Source organism: Lagopus muta, chromosome 1 (assembly GCF_023343835.1).
Source record: "Lagopus muta isolate bLagMut1 chromosome 1, bLagMut1 primary, whole genome shotgun sequence".
NCBI classification, from domain to species: Eukaryota; Metazoa; Chordata; class Aves; order Galliformes; family Phasianidae; genus Lagopus; species Lagopus muta.
Genome location: NC_064433.1, coordinates 1,137,946 through 1,155,093, shown reverse-complemented (window position 1 = coordinate 1,155,093; position 17,148 = coordinate 1,137,946). Strand labels below are relative to the sequence as shown.

At 46.9% G+C, this 17,148-nt stretch overlaps 1 protein-coding gene across 1 annotated transcript; it reads left to right on the top strand.

The window, feature by feature from the left end:
- Nucleotides 1-978: 978 nt before the first annotated feature.
- TMEM209 (transmembrane protein 209) lies at nucleotides 979-13,721 on the top strand. Its single transcript, XM_048928895.1, has 15 exons — nucleotides 979-1,114; nucleotides 3,153-3,292; nucleotides 3,382-3,440; nucleotides 3,671-3,802; nucleotides 4,592-4,830; nucleotides 5,538-5,742; nucleotides 6,395-6,570; nucleotides 7,214-7,285; nucleotides 8,497-8,593; nucleotides 9,236-9,361; nucleotides 9,792-9,889; nucleotides 11,187-11,301; nucleotides 11,395-11,492; nucleotides 11,851-11,924; nucleotides 12,477-13,721. Exons 2-15 carry the CDS (start codon nucleotides 3,156-3,158, stop codon nucleotides 12,529-12,531), a joined length of 1,683 nt encoding a protein of 560 aa, XP_048784852.1. The 5' UTR covers nucleotides 979-1,114; nucleotides 3,153-3,155; the 3' UTR covers nucleotides 12,532-13,721.
- Nucleotides 13,722-17,148: the final 3,427 nt, after the last annotated feature.

Here is a 17,148-nt window from a genome sequence, read left to right as displayed (position 1 = left end):
GTGATTCTTTTCTGGCATACATAGACAGCTGGGAGGCACATTCTCCCTTATTGTCAGTGAGAACAATGAAACACCTGGCCAGGTGAGAAGTACTGCACCTTATTATCGCTTTTTACCACATCTTATCACCTGTTTCTCTCCATTATCTACATTAGGGTCCTAGGATGAACTGCTGTCCTTTATACTGAGATTATGTGGGATGAGTCCCATAACCTGGAGTCCTGCAGGAGCTCTGACAAAACATCACAAAGATATTTTGTAAATCTCCAGTGTTCTTCCATTGGGTACATGCCTAGAAGGAGGAATGTCAACAAGGAAGGAAAAAGGCGAGCAACAACTGCTTGCAAGTTTAGTAGTGAACAAATTTGCAAATAAGCCTATGTGCTACCTACCAGAGCAGCTTAAATGGCAGCTGCAGATGCCAAGGATGCTCAGTGGGGAGGTGCTGGGGTTTCCATTCTTCCATTCCAGCAGGAAACACCACCCGCCTTTGTAGTGATCTGCATAGCTTCAGAACCCACCTGACCCTGGGCATCCTCTAAGGGCAGAATTTAGCCATTTTCCCAGAAGCTACTTAATGGAATGGGCTCAAAGCTCCCAGCTGATATGAGCACAGCTTCACCTCCCGAGGACTCTGCTGGATGTGCCCCCACATGTACCACACTATAGAGACAGAGGGCAAATCCTCCTCCTCACCCTCAGGTACCTATTTCAGGGGGAATCACCATTTATTGGAAGCATCCCATTAGAGTCACTGTCAGCTCCCTGCACCCGAAACTGAAAATTCAACAGAATCTGTGCGTGACTCTCAGTGCTGGTTGCTGACAGAGCTCATTACAGGGTCTTGTTAGCGAGCACCTCAGCGCCAAGATGGCGGCGCCCTCACTCGCCCCTTCCCGCCCAAACCGTCCGTCAGCAGCCGTCCCCATAGCAAAATGCCCCGCCCCCTTCCCGATGCGTCGCAGGTAGTGACGTCACTTTACGTCGCCCACTCGCGCAGGCGTAGACGGTGCGGCTGTTGTGGCTGCGTGAAGGGAGCGCGGTGGGGTCGGCGGTGTTTCCGTTATCCTTGAGGGAAGTTGTGTGTCTTTGCGGCTTTCCCGCTCCGCAGCAGGTATTTGGGAGTGTTCTCAGGGTCTTCTAGGTTGGAGGGGGTCGTCTGTTTGGGCCTGTGAGGGTTTGGGGGTGTGAGGCCTGTTGGGATGGGGGTCGTCCGTGTCTGACAGGATTAAGGGCGGAAAGAGCCGTGGGGCCAGGTCTGTGTGATGGGTGAGGGCTGAGAGGGAGATGTGGAGCCTCATCTGTGTGAGTGTGGGGAACTGCTGCCCTCAGAGGTGCTGAAGGTATGGGGAGGAAAGTAAAGGTGTCTGCTTACGGCTGTGTTTATCAGTATGAGAAGTATTAGAGCTCGAATTGTAGGGAATATACCATACAGCTTATTCTCATATAATTCTGCTAGTGAGCATGGTCCTGTGTCACCTTTGAGTCATAGGAGTAAACAAGCCTGTGGTAGGAACGTGGTGCAGCTCCTCTGCCAGACATGCATGCTCTGTTCTGTGTGGGTTTGCTTGTTCCTTTCCCTGCCCTTCTCAGCTCCAGTTCTCCAAGAGATGGATTTCTCACTTTGTGCTGTGCAGCTGTGTTACATGCAGGAATAGGCTGCAGCACCAATTGGAATCTCACTGTGCTTGATGCAGCCCACAGTCACAGAAATGGTTCCTAAGCTGAACGCATCTGTGCTTTCCCCAGCTTTTATCTTTGTTTTGCAACATCAGAGCCCAGGAAATCTCCAGTGTACTGACAGAGGCCCTTCTCATTAGCTTCAGGGAAGACGTCATGTATCTTCACTACTTGAAGGAAGTGTATAAACAGGAATGGGAACAGCTGTTTATGAGGGTAGATAGTGATAGGATAAGGGGGAATGGTTTTAAACTGAGATAGGAGAGGTTTAGGTTAGATATGAGGAGGAAGTTTTTCACACAGAGGGTGGTGACACACTGGAACAAGCTGCCCAAGGAGGTTGTGGATGCCCCATCCCTGGAGGCATTCAAGGCCAGGCTGGATGTGGCTCTGGGCAGCCTGGTGTGGTAGTTGGCGACCCTGTACATAGCAGGAGTTTGAAACTGGATGATCTTTGTGGTCCTTTTCAACCCAGGCCATTCTATGAAACAGCAAATAATGTGATTTTTGTGGAAGCAACGTTCAGTTCATAGAATCATTTGATTTGGAAGGGATCTTTAAAGGTCATCTAGTCCAACTCCCCTGCAGTGAACAGCGGTACATACAGCAGGGTCCCCCAGTGACTATGGAAAACTTGTATCAGTGCATTTACATAGAATGGCTTGGGTTGGAAGGGATCTTACAGCTTGTCCAGTTCCAACTCCCTTCCATGGGCTGGTTGCCACTCAATCAGATACCAGATCAGGGCCCAGCCAACCTGGCCATGAACACAATGTTGAGGCACCCAGTCCTTTGGGTGAGTGTCTCCTATTTTAAATCGTAATAAATAACTCAATTAATGCTTCTCTTACTCATTTTCTTGCAGCATAGCCAAAGCTGAAGTAATTTACTAAAAGAACTGAGAGTGGCTCACTGAGCTCATGGGACAGCTTCACTGGGCTGTACTTACAGAGTGGTGAAATGTAGTTGTCAGAGAGATCATACGTGGACAGAGAGTGTTCAGATGTACTGAAATCACGGGAGGCCACTTTCTGGTCTTAAAACACTGTTGTGTGCAGGTGTGAATGGGAATTTTCCATAGAGAAACTGCAGAATTCTGCAGATCCTTTCCTTCTGAGCTGCAGTTGCTTGGAGAAGACAGGAGCTTTGCTTCTTGCTTCAGCAGGATGTTATCTTTCAAAAGTGAGGTTGGGTTCTGTCTTTCTCCTCTTATCTGCACCTCACTGGAGAAAAAGGATGCTGCTTTGCAGTAATGAGCTGGAGAAATAATGGAAAAGTATTCCTTATATACACAGTAAAAATAATCTGCAGGGTTTGTTTGCTTTTTATTTGGTAAGCACGACTCTGTGCCCAAAGGTAAAGCCCTGACTTTCAGATTCCTGTTTTTTTTCTTTAACCTTATGCTGACTAATAATCTTACCATCTAAAAATTGAGATTTTTTTTTTTCCTTTTTACTTTGTCCTTGCTGCAGATCATGACACCAGAACAGAGTCCAACCACTTCCCTCATCGACAGGACCATCAAGATGAGAAAAGAGACAGAAGCCCGGAAGGTGGTCTTGGCCTGGGGCCTCCTTAACGTCTCATTTGCAGGCATGATATATACTGAAATGTATGTTTTGCTGCTACATCTGATCCAAACAAAGCTCTCCAGTGTTTCATTGGTTACAGCAGCAAAATGGCAACTTTTTTTCTTTTCAGGACTGGAAAACTCATAAGCACGTATTACAACATAACATACTGGCCACTCTGGTATATCGGTGAGTTGTTGCAGCATTTAATTTTCTGAGTTCTTTTCTAAATTGTGGGTGTGCATGGTGCTTCACAATTATTTGTTTCAGATGAGACAACTCTAAACTACAGTATCAAATACAACTAAATGGTGAAAGGGAGAGAGGGAAAAGCAAGAGGGAGAGAAAAGTCATGAGTTGTTATTTGTTCTTCCTGCTCGACCCACGTGATATGATAGAAACTTCTGTGTTTATTCTAGAACTTGCATTCGCATCTCTGTTCAGCCTGAATGCTTTGTTTGATTTCTGGAGGTACTTCAAATACACGGTGGCACCAACAAGTTTGGTTATGAGTCCTGGACAGCAGACCCTGCTGGGGCTGCAGAATACAGGTGGGTGTTATAAACACCTCTGACAGCCCTTCTTTGGGTTCTTTTGGTTTTGTTTGCTGGTGTTATATTTCTTCAGTGCAAGATTCTTTGAGGAAATGAGTTCAGAATTGTACGAACAGTAAGCTTAAATTACCTGCAGCACATTAGAATTAAGAGAATCAAGTTTTTGTAGAACTGGAGGGGAAGCATGTAGTAAAAAAAAAGGATTTCATAGTGAGGGACTCAAATGCTGTGGGGCTGGACAAGGAGTTTGTAACCTATGGAAGCAAGGTAGTGCAGGTTTATCACAGAATCATAGAATGGCCTGAGTTGAAAAGGACCACAATGACCATCTTGTTTCAACCCTCCTGCTGTGTGCAGGGTCACCAACCACCAGACCAGGCTGCACAGAGCCACATCCAGCCTGGCCTCCAATGCCTCCAGGGATGGGGCATCCACAACCTCCTTGGGCAACCTGTTCCAGTGCCTCACCACCTTCTGTGTGAAAAACTTCCTTCTCATATCTAACCTAAACCTCTCCTATCTCAGTTTAAAACCATTCCCTCTTGTCCTGTCACTGTCTACCCTCATAAACACCTTTCCCCCTCCTGATTATACATTCCCTTCAAATATTGGAAGGCCACAATGAGGTCTCCCTGGAGCCTTCTCTTCTCCAAATGTTTATGTTTAATATTACACTGATGTCACGTGGAGTAAAAAGATCAGAAGTCAGAGAGACTTACAGATCTTGGTGTTCTTTATATCATCTTCATGAAAGTGCCTAATGATGATTGTTTCTACGTATTTCAGCGGTACAAACAACTCCGCCACGTGAGCTGACAGCAAAGAAAGTCCCTTCTTCAACACCTTCTCCTCCGATCCAGGGTCAAAGTGTGCTGAGTTACAGCCCATCTCGCTCTCCTAGTGCCAGTCCAAAGTTTACCACCAGTTGTATCCCAGGTTACAGCCCCCAGCTGCAGGCTCTGTCCAACAGCAGTGCTTCTTACAGCACTACCATCACTTATTCACCAGGCAGCACCTACAATAAGGTAAGGACCAAGCCATCTCCAAAAGCTTTGCGTTAAGTCGTCGTGTCCTCGTGTTGTGCTGCTGAAGGTGAGCACCAGGTAGCTGAGAGTTGTGTTCACGTGTGTCCCACACACAGAATCACACAGAATGGCAAGGCTTGGAAGGGACCTCAAGGATCATGAAGCTCCAACCCCTCTGCTACATGCAGGGCCACCAACCTCCCTATTTCACAGCAGCCCAGGCTGCCCAGAGCGCCGTCCAACCTGGCCTTGAACACCTCCAGGGATGGATGGGGCATCCACAGCCTCTCTGGGCAGCTGTTCCAGCACCTCACAACTCTCAGAGTAAAAAACTTCCCCCTGACATCCAACCTCAATCTCCCCTCCCTCAACTTCAGACCATTTCCCCTTGTCCTGAGTTATCAACCCTTTCAAAGAGTTGATTCCCCCTCCTGTTTGTAGGCTCCCTTTAGGTACTGAAAGGCTGCACTGAGGTCACCCCTCAGCCTTCTTTTCTCCATGCTGAACAAGCCCAGCTCCCTCAGCCTGTTTTTGTAGAAGAGGTGCTCCAGCCCTCTGATCATCTTTGTGGCTCCTCTGGACCTTCTCCAACAACTCTCTGTCAAAGAGAGAGCTGACACAGCAGTCTCATATTCATGTCATTTACAAATCAGAATGGAGTTCTCTCCTTTGTGTGTGACACAACGGTTTGCTTTTGTTTGCCCAAGATTTCCAACTTCAGCCCTTCTCCTGGTGGATCTCCGTACCCCACCAGCATTGGACCACTGGAAAGTGGTGGGCTGAGGTCTCGTTACCGCTCTTCGCCCATTCTCTATAATTCTCCTACTGGCAAAGAGGATTATATGACAGATCTGAAGTCGTTGGACACCTTCCTTCGAAGTGAAGAAGAGAAGCAGCATCGAGTTCAGTTGGGTAAGGAGAGAAAACAGTTTAATCTGAAAAGCTTGGCAAAGGCGTGGTGCTGGTTTGGTGCTAGAGTTGATTTTGTGGATGAGGAAAGTTGCAAATGACACCAGCAGAAAGCACTGGTAGACATCACTCATTAGTGTTAATCACCTGTGAACTTGGTTGCTGAACAGTTCAGCCTTCTACTGAGTATTTAAGGCATGATGTAGGATGCCATTATGTCTACCCATGGCTTAGGAGCTTGGGAAGTTTTCCTCTAAAGTACTTCTTTGGGTAGGATAAGCACTTCTTACCCACAGAATCAACCTTACTGAGCCATGTGCTGATGGATCGTGTGCATGGCGTTAGCTGGTAGTTGTGAACCATGATAAGATGAGGGGTTTTAATCGCCTTGATGAGAGGTGTATCTTGTGGAGAAGATGTTGCAGATAAGGAGGGGTGTGAATTACCTGCAGGCTGCTTTTGTCCTGCATAGATACAATTCTTGTTAAGATAGAGAATGAAATCAGTGTTGAAATCAGATTGATTTCAGGGTCTGCACTCAGGGTAATTGGTGTTCATGTCTTGTCAATACTGCGCTGACTTGCTGCCTGTACTGTTGCTTCCAGAGTTGCTTGGCTATAATTTCACGTGACCTCTTAATGAATTATTCTTTCAGGAAGTTCAGATTCCAGCTCTCCTTCCAGCAGCCCAACCTTTTGGAACTACAGCCGTTCCATGGGAGACTACGCACAGATTCTGAGGAAGTTCCAGTATCAGCTGGCTTGCAGGTCCCAGGCTCCATCAGCACACAAAGATGAAGCTGATCTGAGTTCAAAGCAGGCTGCAGAGGAGGTAAATTCAGCACCAAGGTAGCCAAGAGAGAAGCAGGCCCCTAAAATATACAGCCTCATCCAAAGGTTTGGATTTGAGCTCTAGAAATGTTTGAGAGAGAGAAATCCTAGAAATCCCATAGCATTTACATCCTGCAGCTTTTAAGATTCCATGTCACTCTAAAGGGATGTGAATTACAGTTGTAAAATGATTTCTGCCCTGGAGAGCAAGGAATATTTTGGATAAAATATATTTGTAGCATAAAAAATGCCTTGAAACGCATCTGTTTAACTGTGTGTGTTCTGTATGTCTGAAGGATATAAAACATTCTCTTTCACTCCTGCTTCTCTAAGTCTGATCTGAAGAAACACCATTAGTATGCCTTCAATTAAATTTACCTTTTTTTAGCATTTCACACGTAAATCCAATGCAGCTTCCCTCTTCAGATACCTTTCAAATCTATCTCAAGAGATCTGAGAGCTTAAAACTCAATTTGGACTCCTGCAGGGGTCTTGTAACAAATGAAGCATGGCAATGTAGTAGAAGCTTACAGACAAGGATTCTGTAACAAACGTGATTTGAATGATGTGCTGAAGCTAGCATCAGAAAATGTTTTAGAGCTTAAAAACTCTTGGCATTCCTGTGTAAAATGTCCTTTCCACAGGTTTGGGCACGAGTGACGATGAATCGACAGCTGCTTGATCACATGGACTCCTGGACTGCAAAGTTCAGAAATGTAAGTCCTGTCTCTAAGGGCTGCGTGGCTTTTGGAAACAAGCAGAGCAGAGTGGAAAAGTTCTGTGTGTCCCCTGCATGCCTGGGGAGGTGGAAAGGATTGCACTGCGTGTGAGGGTTGGGATGTGCCTGTGCAAAGGAAATACAGCTTGTAAGAGAGATACTGAGATGTATTACTGAGTAATTACATCACATGAAAGCATCTTGGGTGCAACAAGATTTGTTTTTCCTCTTTGTGGTTTGGTGGTTAAATAGATATATCTATGGGATTTCAGACTTGTTTTCCTGAGCCTGAAGCACCAAAAATTACAAAAATAATTTCACTGGAACAGGTTGCCCAAGGAGGCTGTGGATGCCCTGGATCCCTGGAGGCATTCAAGGCCAGGCTGGATGTGGCTCTGTGCAGCCTGGTCTGGTGGTTGGCGACCCTGCACACAGCAGGGGGGTTGAAACTGGATGATCTTTGTGGTCCTTTTCAACCTATTCTATGATTCTAAGAAAATTCCATCCCACAAGTTGACTTTTTCTTACAATCCTCAGCTATGTGATTAAAAATTAAAAAGATCTTAATCTTACCAGTAGGACTGAATCTAATTGCACACAATGGGAGCATCACTAGTAAAACTAACTTCGATTGCCCCTCCAATCGTTCCACCTATCAAGTATTAAGTTTTACTTGCTTAAGAAAAAATAGTTTTGACCTAGGGGAAAAATGAAGACTTGTGTGAGATCCATACCAAACTCATAAGCATCTGCTCATTATTAGGGCCAGTTTGCTTCACTCCCCAAATCCTGTCACATACAAATACTCCTGAGGTGGTTATCAGCTCCTTGTTTTCCTGAAGCAGATCTGAGAAGGGAGTTGACCCATCAAAGTAGAACGTATCTTTATGGATGAGGAGCTCTCCCTCATGATAACACTTCCCTCATTGTTTAGAAAGACTTTATCTGATTCCTGCTAGAAACTTGTTTTCTTTTTTACATTTTCTGGCCTTTCAGAAGGTAGTTGAGTCATTTAAACTCATGGTGATTCACTTGCTGTGCTCTGTATGTGGCTTAGTGTTGGTCAGCATTTTTGTGATTGTAACAGCAGTGATGACTGGAGCATAAATTAAGGGTTATTTTTTAGATATTCTGGGCATAAACTTAGGAATATTTTTAGGTATTCTTGTTACTTCTGACCTTTTGAATTTTCACCTTTTTCTTTCCCAGTGGATTAATGAAACTATTCTGGTGCCACTTGTCCAAGAGATTGAGTCTGTGAGCACTCAGCTGAGAAGAATGGGGTGTCCAGAACTGCAGATTGGAGGTAGGATGCCCCATCACTTTGAGATTCCTGACATTGGTTGACAGAGGACTGCTCTGTGGCTGGAGCATAGAATAGGTGTCATATTAATCTTCATCAGACTTAATTTACATTTGTTTCTACTGCATGTTGGTGTGGCCTCTGTTCCCTGAACAGTGCTTTTCCAAGCCCTTAAAATTAGCTGCTTTCTGAAAGGACTTCATAAAATTCTGATGGACTGAAATCTTTTTTATTTAATGATAAAATTCTGAGGGAAGTGCTGCTCGTATCGCTTTGATATCCCCTTAACCAATGAGGGGATTTGATCTGCTGCCTTTAAATGAAGTCCATTTGCTCTGTGGACTGGTCATAGTGTCCACTCAAGAGCTACAGCTGCTGTGATGCCACTGGAAAATTGATCACTGCTCACCCCATCTCCATCTGCTTACTCTCTATGCTCTTCAAAGTGGGTATTGGTTCCTTGTGGCTTTTATATTCTGTGACATAAAGCAGTTGTCTGCTCTTTCTTTGCCTGGAAGTTAACAGTGAGGTGCTGTATGATGTGTTAAGTATTTCTGGGGTTTAATCTGCCAGAAAGGAGAGTTCTTTGTAACGATGCTTGGTAAAGGAATCTGTTGACATGCACTGGCTCTTCTTGTATTGCAGAAGCCAGCATCAGCAGCCTGAAGCAGGCAGCGCTCGTGAAAGCTCCTCTCATTCCAACCCTGAATGCTATCGTGCAATATTTGGATCTTACACCAAACCAGGAATACTTGGTCGAAAGGATCAAAGGTGTGTGGTGATGCTTTGCTAAATTGGAGAGACTTCAGTGACCACAACCAAGCACGGTGGCATTAGGCACTGCTTTATTCGAGGTGTTCCCACAGTCACAGTAGGGACAAGAGCCGTGTTTAAGCAGGAGATGCATTTCTCTGCCATTTTCTAGTTCTGTAGCAATGCAATGATGCAGGACTTGGATATAACTTTGTCTTAAAATGTTTTTAAAAGCTTTATTTCTTGCTTTCCACCGACGTACTTGGAGTGCAGAATGCTGAGTTTAACCCCTTTCATTCATCAAAAATAAACACCACTCTGTCAATTGACTCCCCTGGTATTTTTTCCTATTTAGTGCACTGTAAATATGCCTGAAGTCCTTGAAGCTTGCATAAAACACTGCTCTCCCATACTCTCTCAGTAACAGAATAAATGTTGTTGCTTTCAGAGCTTTCTCAGGGAGGCTGCATGAGTTCCTTCCGATGGAACCGAGGAGGAGATTTCAAAGGCCGTAAGTGGGACACCGACCTGCCCACAGACTCTTCTGTAAGTGCTGCCTCTCAGCATTGGTTTTGGAGGTGGTGTAGACCTTTGGAGGAACACAGAAACAAACCTGTTTGCACTGCTGTGAAGATAATCCCATTGTAGTCAGTGAGATTACGTGGGGAATGATGCAAATGGGATATTGCATAGATTACAAAAAGGCAATTGCATACCTTAGTCTTTGGTTCTTGAGCTCACATGAAGTGTTTCTCAGATAGCTCTGGGGAGCAGCATTACTAGTAGGGATCTTGCTGGGGCAAACCAAGCCTAGTAATTTCTAATGCAGGGAAAACCTTTCACCTTGTTCTCCTTTTCCTTTGCTATAACAGACAAAGGGAGAATGGAGATGGAGTGGTGTGGCTGCTGTTTGAGTCTTGAAACAGGATTTACTTTTCTAGTTGTGAAGATTAAGTGTTTAATTGTGAGTGGCTGCAGAGGAGCTCTCACTGTATTGGCAGAAAGCAAGCTGAGCAGTTCAGAAGTGCTTAAAGATCCCAAGGCAGAAAATCACAACCCCTACATTCAGTCTTTTATCAAAACCAGATAGCATAGGTCGTCTCGGATATTAAACTCCTACGTATATTAAGCTTCTAAGAACTCTGGGAAAGAAGTTTTGATGTATCATTAATATGAACACGGGCTGTAAAATGTTGGTATTAAATTGCTCAAAGGCAATTACTAGAAGAAATGATACTGATGTGCATTTTTGTTAGCCTCATCTGATGTCACAAAGCAGTGCTTTCTGAGGTTAGTCTTCAGACTTGATGTTCTCTGGCCTTTAGCCCACGGAAACTCTTTTGTCTGCAGGACAGTAAGGTACTCTTCCTAGGACTTCATTTCAAAATGAGGAGAAAGGAGAAACTTGCTAAATAGGTGTCGTGTTGTAAAACTTGAGTTGGGTGGCATCTGCCCTTCTGGGCCATCCCTGAAACAGAAGGCTTGCAGTTTTATGGCCCAGATCTGCTCGCAAGATCCGTGGCTCTGCCAAGTTCTGCAGGACGCCAGGATAAAGTTACTCGTGTGTGAACTGAGCTCCTGACACACAGCATCAGTTTGTCACGCTGTGGCTGGCACTGTTTTCATTTACTGGAAGAAATAAATTTGTCTCCACCCACACGGCAGCCCATTGCAATCCACGCTTTAAGCCCTGAGCTGCTGAACAGAGTAGAGTTATGTCAGGGCTGCAACCAAATGCTGTAAGTGGTGCCTAATGTTATGGGAAGAAACTTGCTGTATTGTTGCATGTTGTCCTTTGGTCTCTTTAAGGCTGCTAAACCACAGTTTGTTTCTGTTAACCCAGATCATCATGCACGTGTTCTGCACTTACCTGGACTCCAGACTCCCACCTCACCCCAAATATCCTGATGGCAAAACCTTTACTTCCCAGCACTTCATTCAAACACCTGACAAACCAGGTACTGGTGTTCACAGCGTGCTCCCTGAGCTGCTGTTTGTGTCACAACAGCACCTTCAAAATCCACGTTACCTTTTCAACTTGTCACCCACAGACACTTCGAATGAAAATGTGTTTTGCATCTACCAAAGCAGCATCAACCCACCCCACTACGAGCTGATCTACCAGCGCCACGTCTACAATCTGCCCAAGGTACACCAGTGTTCTGCTGTCAGAAAATCATCACTAGATGTTCTTTGTCTGGTTTGGGATGCTGGCTCAGTGCAGAAAGCAAACCTTAACTCTATCACTGACCATTGTGTAGTATTTAATCTGCCATTAAATAATAGCCTGGGCAGTTATCTTCTTGTGTTCTTTCTCCTTATCTGACAATTGGTATCTAAAATACCAAGTCATACAATCTGTGATGCATCTTATCAACATTTCACCTCTTTTTTTTTTTTCCTTCCCCCTCTCCTGACAACACTGCAGTGCCTTTTTGTGATGTGTTTACTACTTGTCTGAAATATTGATGTGATTTCTAAGCTCCTTTCTCCTTCTGTGACTTTAGGGCAGAAACAACATGTTCCACACCTTGCTCATGTTTCTGTATATCATAAAGACAAAGGAATCTGGGATGCTGGGGTGAGTAATGTGTCGTCATGATGTGTTGTGTCCTGTTGTCTGAAAGCACCTCGAACCAAAACTGATGCAGTTGGGGTGATAATAGAAAAGGAATCATGTAGTTTCAACCCCTCTGCTATGTGCAGGATCACCAAAAATCTCCAAATTGCCTTCTCATTTGAAACAACAGCAGATTGTTCATAAAAATAGAGTTTTATTTGTTTGAACACACAGAGGTGAAGTCTAGTGCAGATGGAGACTGTGCTGGGGAGGAGCGGTGTTGCTTGCTTTCCTGAGGAGCTCTGCTGTTTATAACCAGGGACAAAAGCCATAACCTCATGTTTTTGGCACAACGAGGCATGTTTGGAGTATACACTGCAAGTTGCCTTGAAATAAAAGCAGTGTCAAGGCTTCCCCTTGCTCCAGAATCCTTTGCTGTGGAAGTGCTCTGCACAGCTCCGAGCAAAGCACGGTGCCTGCCTGCATGTTACAGCGCTGAACTGTCGTGACTCTTTGCTTTAAACAAGCACTTTGATTTCCTTGCACCTGATTGTGATAACTTGGTTTCTGCAGACGTGTAAACCTTGGCTTGTCGGGAGTCAACGTGCTGTGGATTTTTGGAGAATAACACCTCATGTTCCAAAAGATGATGAGCTGGCTTCTGGCAAGACAAAGTGAGCAGTCATTGCCTTGTTGACTTGAACACAGACTGTGAAACACAATACTTTAGCTCTGCTCTGTGGGCAGAGAAGTGTTTATAATTCCTGGACAGGTTTCACCATCACATTCTTTAAAACATTTTGTTGTTGAAACACTCCAGGATCTGAATTCTGGGCAGATTTTCTCTTTCCATCTCTTCACCTCAGCAAACCCTGCTTAAAAAAGCCCTTTCCTGTTGGTGTTTTGTGTACCCTCCAGTGCCATCACTACTGTGAAGATGAACTGTGCCAGATGGAAAGAGAAAACTGATTTCAGTATGTAAGATCTTTTTAGGTTTTGTTTTCTTTTAAAATAAGCAAGTTTGGGTGTCTCACTAAGCTGTGAAACACCGTGGGCGCCTTGAGTGCAACCCCAACATCTCCTTTTGCCTTTGCTTTTTTTGTTTTTTATTATTTTTTATCTCATTTTACTTCTCCCATCAGCTTTTCTCCTGGTACCCCCTCACTCTGGAGGCCGTGCAGCCTGGCTTTCAGCATCTCTGGATGATACCAAACTCTGTGAACCCGGCCCCATTTTGAGACATGTTTGTTTCAGAGATACATTTGGTTCTTCAAAGATAACATTTGGCATTTGCCAAAAGGAAAAAGCCACAACCAAAGCACCTTTTGAACACGGGTAGGAGGAGAGATGTCAGTAATGAACGTAGCTTAATTTTGTTGAGCAGGGATAAAAATTCACTGCCCTGAGTTGCTGAAGCTTTTTGTGAGCTTAAGGCAGGGAGGTCGCTTTGTTCCTTTTGCATCTCAGCTTCCACAGGGTCCTTTATTTGCTGCTGTCAACTGCCAAAAACCATTTGCACATCTAAAGTGGGAGAACTACGTGGGGCTGTGACTGGGACTGAGCATTCCCTGTGTTCTGTTACATCTTTTTGTACTGATCTATCTTCTTCACTCAGTTTTGTCCTGCCAGCCCCAGGCATGCACCAACACGAGCTGAGGTCTCATGATTTGCTCAGGGCAGGTGCTGTCACCTCTCTGTAAATGGAAGAACCAATTGTTTTGTGACTATTTAGAGGGAGGCACAGGTTATTATTTTTTTCCTCTGATGGCTGACAACAAAATGGCTCATTTGGTTCCTGCATTAAATGGGTTCATCTTAGTCAACGTTGGTGTTTTTCCTGTGGTGCAGCATCACTAATTTAATCCGAGGGCATTTTGCACAAGTGATGTTGAGGAGCAGCATTGCTGCTCTTGTGTTAAAAGCTCCTTCTGTGCAGATGGGCACCTCTGGATCCATGTACAACTCAGTCCCTGTGCAGCCCCCCCCTGCACCCCAAAAAAACCATACACCCCAATTCCTGTTGCTAATCCCTCTCCCTAAGGCTGCACCTCAGTCTCTATGGACCCTAATGCTCCGTACACCTCAACACCGTGTGCATCCGATGTGCTCTGCTCTCTGTGCAGCTCAGAGCCTTCTGTACCCCATTCTCCACACATCTGACATGCTGTGCACCCCATTCTACACACACCCTAGTCCCAGTGTGGGTCCCTTTGTTCTGGGCCCTGCACAGTGCGTTCCCTGCGCACCCAAAAACCACGCACGTCACATCTTCCATGCACCCCAGTACACAGCAGACCTTGACTCTGCTCCCCATGCACCAAACACCCCAGGCACTCTGTTGCACCCCATTACACCACATAACTCCATGGACATCAGTGCACCCCACCAACATCACAAATCCACACCCAATACACAGCACACCCCAAAACCCGTGCACTCTGCTTCCTGCAAACCTTGACTTACTGTGCACTTCAGCCCAAAGCACACCCTAACACCACACACCCCAATATCCCTGTGCACCCCAACACAACACACCCCACTATATCATGCACAGTGACACAGTGCAAACCATCCCAGCCTCCCCCAGTACACTGTACACCCCAACCCCATGCACCCCAACACAACATGCACCCCAAACCCATGCACCTCAACCTCCAAATACAGCACCACCCATCTCATGGATCCTACATCTGTGATATCCAATACACAGCAGACCCCAAACCCATGCACCTCACATCCCTGTGCACCCCAATACACCTCACAACCCAACCCAACCCTCATACATCATGTAGCCCATCCCCATGCACCCCAATACACCGTGCACCCCAAAAACAGGTGCCTCGATTCCCATACACAGCACATCCCAACCCCATGCACCCTACTTCCAATACACCCCAATATCTCGGGTACCCCATTTCTATGCACCACACATCTTCTGTGTACCACAATACACAGGATACCCCAACCCAATGCACCCTACATCCCGTGCACCCCAACACACCATGCTCCCCAAACCCCCGTGCACCTCAACCCCCATACTCAGCACACGCCAACCCCATGCACCCGATACATCATGCTCCCCAAGCCCATGCACCTTGACCCCCATACACAGCACACCCCAACCCTACTTTCCATGCACCCCAATACAACATGCTCCCCAAACCCATGAACCTCAACCTCCAAATACAGCACCACCCCATCTCATGGATCCTACATCTGTGCACCCCAATACACAGCAGACCCCAAACCCATACACCTTCTTTCCAGTGCACCCCACTACATAGCAGACCCCAAACCCATGCACCTTGCTTCCAGTGCACCCCAATACACAGCAGACCCCAAACCCATGCACCTCGCATCCCTGTGCACCCCAATACACCGTGCACCCCAAACCCAGGCGCCTCGACCCCCATACACAGCACATCCCAACCCCATGCACCCTACTTCCTATACCTGGTACCCCATCTCTATGCACCACACATCTTCTGTGCACCCCAATACACAGGATTCCCCAACCCCATGCACCCTACATCCCATGCACCCCAACACACCATGCTCCCCAAACCCCCATGCACCTCAGCCCCCATATGCAGCACACCCCAACCCCATGCACCCCGATACATCATGCTCCCCAAACCCATGCACCTCGACCTCCAAATACAGCACCACCCAATCTCATGGATCCTACATCTGTAACCCAATACACAGCAGACCCCAAGCCCATGCACCTTGCATCCCTGTGCACCCCACTACACAGCAGACCCCAAACCCATGCACCTTGCATCCCTGTGCACCCCAATACACCTCGTACCCCAACCCAGTGCTCCCTGATACATCACGCAGCCCATCCCCATGCACCCCAATACACCGTGCACCCCAAACCCAGGCGCCTCAATTCCCATACACAGCACATCCCAACCCCATGCACCCTACTTCCAATGACCCCAATACTGGGTACCCCATTTCTATTCCCCACACATCTTCTGTGCACCCAATACACAGGATTCCCCAACCCCATGCACCCTACATCTCATGCACCCCAGCACACCATGCTCGCCAAGCCCCCATGCACCTCAACCCCCATATGCAGCACACCCCAACCCCATGCACCCCGACACACCGTGCACCCCAAACCCATGCACCTCGACTTCCAAATACAGCTCCGCCCAATCTCATGGATCCTACATCTGTGCACCCCAATACACAGCAGACCCCAAACCCATGCACCTTGCATCCCTGTGCACCCCAGTACACCTCGTACCCATACCCAGTGATCCTTGATACATCACGCAGCCCATCCCCATGCACCCCAATACACCATGCACCCCAAACCCAGGCGCCTCGACCCCCATACACAGCACATCCCAACCCCATGCACCCTACTTCCTATACCGGGTACCCCATTTGTATGCACCACACATCTTCTGTGCACCCCAATACACAGGATACCCCATCCCAATGCACCCTACATCCCATGCACCCCAACACACCGTGCTCCCCAAGCCCCCATGCACCTCAACCCTCATATGCAGCACACCCCAACCCCATGCACCCCGATACATCATGCTCCCCAAGCCCATGCACCCCGACCTCCAAATACAACACCACCCCATCTCATGAATCCTACATCTGTGCAACCCACTACACAGCAGACCCCAAACCCATACACCTTCTTTCCAGTGCACCCCACTACATAGAAGACCCCAAACCCATGCACCTTGCTTCCAGTGCACCCCAATACACAGCAGACCCCAAACCCATGCACCTCACATCCCTGTGCACCCCAATACACCTCATACTCCAACCCAGTGCTCCCTGATACATCACGCAGCCCATCCCCATGCACCCCAATACACCGTGCACCCCAAACCCAGGCGCCTCGATTCCCATACACAGCACATCCCAACCCCATGCACCCTACTTCCAGTGCACCCCAATACATCACGTACCCCAACCCAATACACCACACATCTGTGCAACCCATACACAGCACACCCCAACCCCATGCACCCTACTTCCCATGCACCCCAACACACCGTGCTCCCCAAACCCGTGCACCTCAACCCGACGCATAGCACCCCAATACACCGTGCTTCCCAAATCCGTGCACCCCAACCCTACGTACCAATGGGGAGCATACTTCCCATGCACCCCAACACACCGTGCTCCCCATATCCCTGCACCTCGACCCCCATACACAGCACGCCCCACTTCCCATGCACCCCAACACACCGTGCTCCCCAAA

What these genes read in the sequence shown, in the direction of transcription:
- TMEM209 (XM_048928895.1), top strand. Translation starts at nt 3,156, where the DNA reads ATGACACCAGAACAGAGTCCAACCACTTCCCTCATCGACAGGACCATC. An exon ending in GCTGGGGCTGCAGAATACAG is followed by an intron (nt 3,803 to 4,591) that starts GTGGGTGTTATA and finishes TACGTATTTCAG; the next exon opens with CGGTACAAACAACTCCGCCA. An exon ending in AAGGAATCTGGGATGCTGGG is followed by an intron (nt 11,925 to 12,476) that starts GTGAGTAATGTG and finishes TGGTTTCTGCAG; the next exon opens with ACGTGTAAACCTTGGCTTGT.